The sequence below is a fragment of the Arachis duranensis genome, chromosome 10 (assembly GCF_000817695.3).
Source record: "Arachis duranensis cultivar V14167 chromosome 10, aradu.V14167.gnm2.J7QH, whole genome shotgun sequence".
NCBI classification, from domain to species: Eukaryota; Viridiplantae; Streptophyta; class Magnoliopsida; order Fabales; family Fabaceae; genus Arachis; species Arachis duranensis.
The window spans coordinates 100,493,243-100,498,292 of record NC_029781.3 but is presented as its reverse complement, the minus strand read 5'-3'; the positions used below and the strand labels follow the sequence as shown (position 1 = coordinate 100,498,292).

The 5,050-nt window shown below is 30.4% G+C and overlaps 1 protein-coding gene across 1 annotated transcript; it reads left to right on the top strand.

Annotated features, from left to right (window-relative positions):
- Window positions 1-4,054: 4,054 nt before the first annotated feature.
- On the top strand, window positions 4,055-4,594 carry LOC107471312 (uncharacterized protein At3g28850). The gene has a single exon (XM_016090757.1). It carries the CDS (start codon window positions 4,055-4,057, stop codon window positions 4,592-4,594), a length of 540 nt encoding a protein of 179 aa, XP_015946243.1.
- The last annotated feature ends 456 nt before the right edge of the window (window positions 4,595-5,050 follow it).

Here is a 5,050-nt window from a genome sequence, read left to right as displayed (position 1 = left end):
ATTAATTTTTATATACACATAATAATTATATTATAAAAATTATTATTATATTATATATATTTTATCACCTGCTGTCAAAATATTTTAGATTTGTCAGTGACTAGGAATACATGCATTAGCCAAAAGGTAAGTGACACAATTAGAAAAGGTCAATACTGTAGCATATTCCACATATTATTAATTAGCGAAAATTATTTTTAAAAAATGGTTATGTTACACCACGGCAACAGTGCCACTCCCACCTAACGTTCTTCATCAATCAACCCTTCTTTTCTATAACATATATCAAACAATAACTTTGAACTAATATATGTTTTATTGTGTTGCTCTCTGTTGCATTGCAGAAGAATTGATGGAGATGGAGAGCATAAGATTCAAGCTCGTCTTGCTCTTTCCTGAATGGCACCATTTCTGCAACCACAGGTATACATGCCTTTCTAAATTGTGTTACTTTTATCTGTATTCACTTTTTTCTCAGCACAGAGAGCCAAGTGTTTTTGGTTTTTGATGTTTTGCATTCCATGATGAGTCAGCGGAAGCAATATATGGTGGAGAAATGGTGATTGATGTCTCATACTTTGGAAGGCACGTACACAGTGAGACTACGGGTGGCAATGGCCGGGTTTTTGTCCTATTCAATTTCGTCTCATCCTATAATAATAATAATTCGTATAATCCGTTCTATTCAATCTATAATTATTAAAATCTAACAAATAAAATTAAATTTTATATTTTATATAATTATCGTTATATGTATAATATAAATTAAAATAAAAATTTAAAAATATACATTATTATTAATTATTTGACTAATTATTTTACATATTATATATATTATATTAAAATTATATATTATATATAGGAGGTCAGATATTACCTAAATTCCACTTTGTCTCTGACCTACATCAGAACGAATAATTACTCTTTATTAACTAGAGACAAAGTAGATATTTAAAAATTCGAATAGTATTGTCATCCTAAATAAGACTCATGAACTTTATGCGGAGACATCTTGTCCAATTTCAATTGGTGATTTTAATGTTGCTTATACTCAAGTTCTACCTGGTTTCACACCTCCTGTAAGCTATTACAATCATTTGCAATCCTTTCTCAATTCCTAAGAATTTTAGATGAACTCTATGGTTAACTTTGTTTCCCAGAAAAAGAAAAATGTTGAGAAATGACAGTATCATTGGGGTATATATATATATATAGGAATCTAATAATTATCAGTAAGTGTTTTTAATTTTTTTTCATTTTGTTTTAATCAAGCAAGTGTTTTCAATTTTCTTTTTTCATTTATTTTTATATAAATCTTAACATCTGACGAAGTCCTGAGTCATATTATTATAACTGTATTTTTCAGCATTAAAAAATTGTTCTACAATGATAATAACAATAGGCTTCTAATCTTAAATGAAACTTGCTATTATTTAGCTGAAAGAGATTTAGATTTTAGATTTATAATAGCCAAAGGGCATGTTAGTTGCAGTTATTAGCTAGCGTGTTATTTTGATTTGGTTTGTAGGGTTCATATTCATTGAAGATGAAGATGTTTGATGGAAGCAAGAATGAAGTGACTTGCATTGAATTTGGTTTTTATATTGGGTTTGTTACTTTGTTTCCACCTACCATTGCTGATATATAGCTGAGTGAACTTTGGTACATATCATGAAATCTATTATAATCAGTTCCACATAAATTAAACTCCAGACCTTAATATTTATTCCTTGTATGACTAGCTTGCAGATACAAATAATCACTAATATATTTCTAGTGCTTAAATTAACCTTGGTGTATATATATCATATGGTAGAAGATTGTATAGACACAGCTATACATACATGTAAAAAATCTCTTTGACATATATAGCATTATTTAATTTTCTTCTTATTTCTCAGAACTATATGTAATATAAAAGGTTACATCCATTATGGAGCATTTAAGCTTATCATCAAATTCTAAGGATAAAAAGTGGTCTGAGATGTCTTAATAACATAAAAGTTTGATGGTGAATATGAAGGTGAGCTGTAACTGGTTCATGTAGCATAGTCCAGAAAGTTGTAGCTAGCAATGTATAAAGATGAACAAGGACGTAAGAGTTGTATGGGAATCACAAACAATGCACCCTTGGGAATGGACATGTATATAATTGGTCCCAATCATATAATGCTTTTACTTAGTATTTTTTTTTTCTCTTTCTTTATTTGCTTTCCACAATCCTGTTGGCTTCTTCCACAGTCTTTCACTTTATGTGTTTTGCGCGATAACTGCATTTGATTGCGGATTTTTTTAGGATTAAAAAAATATGTATGTAGTCACTTTGCATTACAAGAAAAAATATCACTAATAGTAATAGGAATCTCGCTAGATAACCAACAAGGATTTAGCCAATAACAAGCTAACAAGTATTTTTAAATTAGACATTAATTAGTGATTTTTTAAATTTTATTTTTTAAAATATAAAATTAATAATTATTTAAAATTAACTTATTAAAAATTATTTACCTATACTTCTCCTTTCCTAATAATAGTACATCAACTCTTTTAAATGGATAAAATGGCAAGAACGAATGAATGATACAAGGAAAAACATCTAAATTCATCCTCAATAAAATATCAGATTTGATAGTTTAGTTTTTAATAAATTTTTATTCTCAAAAAATTCTTAAAAATTATTTCTATTGAATATATTGTTCTATTTGTTATTTTAAATGGAATCAATTGTCTTGTAATAAAATTTGTTAGAACTTTATTTCTATAATATGCATATTAAAAATTTGTTTAAAAACAATGAAAATGCAATTTTTTTAATAAGAATAACTTTTTAGGACTTTTAAATAATAAAAATTTGTTAGAGATCAAAATATTCGATTTAAAATTTTCTAGAGATCAATTTAAGTGTTTAATTAAAAAAAATTGTATAATTTGTGTAGTGGTTTTGCTGTGTTGTTCCGAAGAGAGTTATACGTAGCAAATTGAATATTTACGTACACGAGTGGTGTCTAATAATGATGGGTATTGGCACACTTTGTCTCCTTTGGTGTGGTCCAAGTAAGGGCACCCCCTTAGCAACATTGGAGTAGTGTTAACCAACTGAACCAGCCTCGACCATCAACCATGTGCCAAACAGAGATTAAGGCTGGCATCATAATAAAGGGGATGGATGAAATTTAGCCACTTTATTTGCTTCTAGTTGACAATTATCCTTCCATATTATTATTATTATTATTATTATTATTATTATTCCACATCCATGATTGAGGCACCTAATGGTAGGTAATGGGTCAGTCCACTCTTAATCCATCACAAAAGATTTACGAGTGGAGCCAACCATAAAAGTCCAAAACATTTCATACACAAAAATATTTCAATGAAAAATCACTCCGGCTTCATCCATCACAGAATAATTTTTTTTTTTTGTATAAATACTGATATGCACAATTTATTATTTTTATCAATAATATTTATGTTTAATTATTTGTTGGTCCTATAATTTCGTGAAATTTTCAATTAGATTTTTATACTTTTTTTTCTTTTAATTGGTCCCTGTATCAATTTTTTTTTCAATTAGATCTCTCTTAGTAGTAATTAGCTTAATTGTATAAGGACTTAACTAAAAAAAAAATTGGTACAAGAACTCAAATAAAAGAACAAAAATATATAGGAACTCCATTGAAAAAAAATTTGGTGTAGGGACCCAATTAAAAAGAAAAAAATATAAGAACCTAATTAAAAATTTTGCGCAACTATAGAAACCAGATTAATTAAACCTAATATTTAAAAGTATTGGTCAAAAGAATAATATTAAACAATTATAGTGACCATTAAGTGTTTTGGTAAATTAGAATTGTTGATTTTAGTTTTTCTGTTATTGGTACTAGAAGGGTTGTCCCCACAGCATGCAGCAAAGAAACGAAGATGGCAGAGGTTTTGAACTTTCCCATTCATCACTTTATATAAGGACGTTGATTTGGAAGCTAAAAGATGGACGCAACTTTAATTTCTTAATTCTTATACATGAGATCACAGCTAGTATAGTCTGATGACAGCAATGAAGCTCCTTCAACTCAATCACAAAGGCATGGATCTGGAGAAAGAAGAAGAAGAAGAAGGAGAAAAGCATTGGATCATTCTGTACACGACGAGCATGAGAGGGATAAGGAAAACATTTCAAGACTGCAACAGAATCAGGTTCCTTCTGAGAAGCCTCCGAGTGAAGTTTGATGAGAGGGATGTGTCCCTTCACATGGACTACAGGGATGAGTTGTGGAATCTATTTGGCGGCAAAGTCACCATCCCTCCCAAGCTCTTCATCAAGGGAACCTGCATTGGCGGCGCTGACGAGGTTCTTGCCTTGCATGAGCTCGGCTGCCTTAGGAACCTTCTAGAAGGTGCTCCCACTATCACTACCGATCATGATCACTGCCCTTGTCTTGGTTGCAACAATTTCAGGTTCTCTATTTGCTCTTTGTGCAGTGGAAGCCGCAAACTCCGCACTATTCACGCTCATGACGATCATGACTTCTTCTTTGTTAGGTGTCCAGAGTGCAACGAGAATGGTCTTGTCAAATGCACCATTTGCACCTCCTAATACATTTTTAATTATTAGTATCTGACTCAAAATTAAGTAGTACTACTTCTGCATCATGTTGCTTAATTAATTATTAGCTTAATTAATTTGTATGTCTTGCATGTTTGGTCTTTTTCAATCTCATGTATCATCATAATAATGATGTGCTAATAAAAAATCATAAGCTAGCGTGCCTAATGTTGAGGTTAAGCTAATTAAGTTTATTAGTGAGGAATGAAAGATTGATAATCATATGGCTTAATTTTTGAGGAAGAATTTCGTAATTTTTTTTTTTTTTGGTTTTTTAAAGCTAGCTAATTAATTCCGTCATGCATGAAGAAGCATATGAAGCATGATGTAGATTGAAAAGGAAAGAAGCAATATCGGATGGGTGGGGTATAATTAGGGAGATCACAGGGACATGCACATGGCTTTTTTCTTCTTGGAAGATAATAATGAAATTAGGAAAGCAGCAAC

What these genes read in the sequence shown, in the direction of transcription:
- LOC107471312 (XM_016090757.1), top strand. Translation starts at nt 4,055, where the DNA reads ATGAAGCTCCTTCAACTCAATCACAAAGGCATGGATCTGGAGAAAGAA.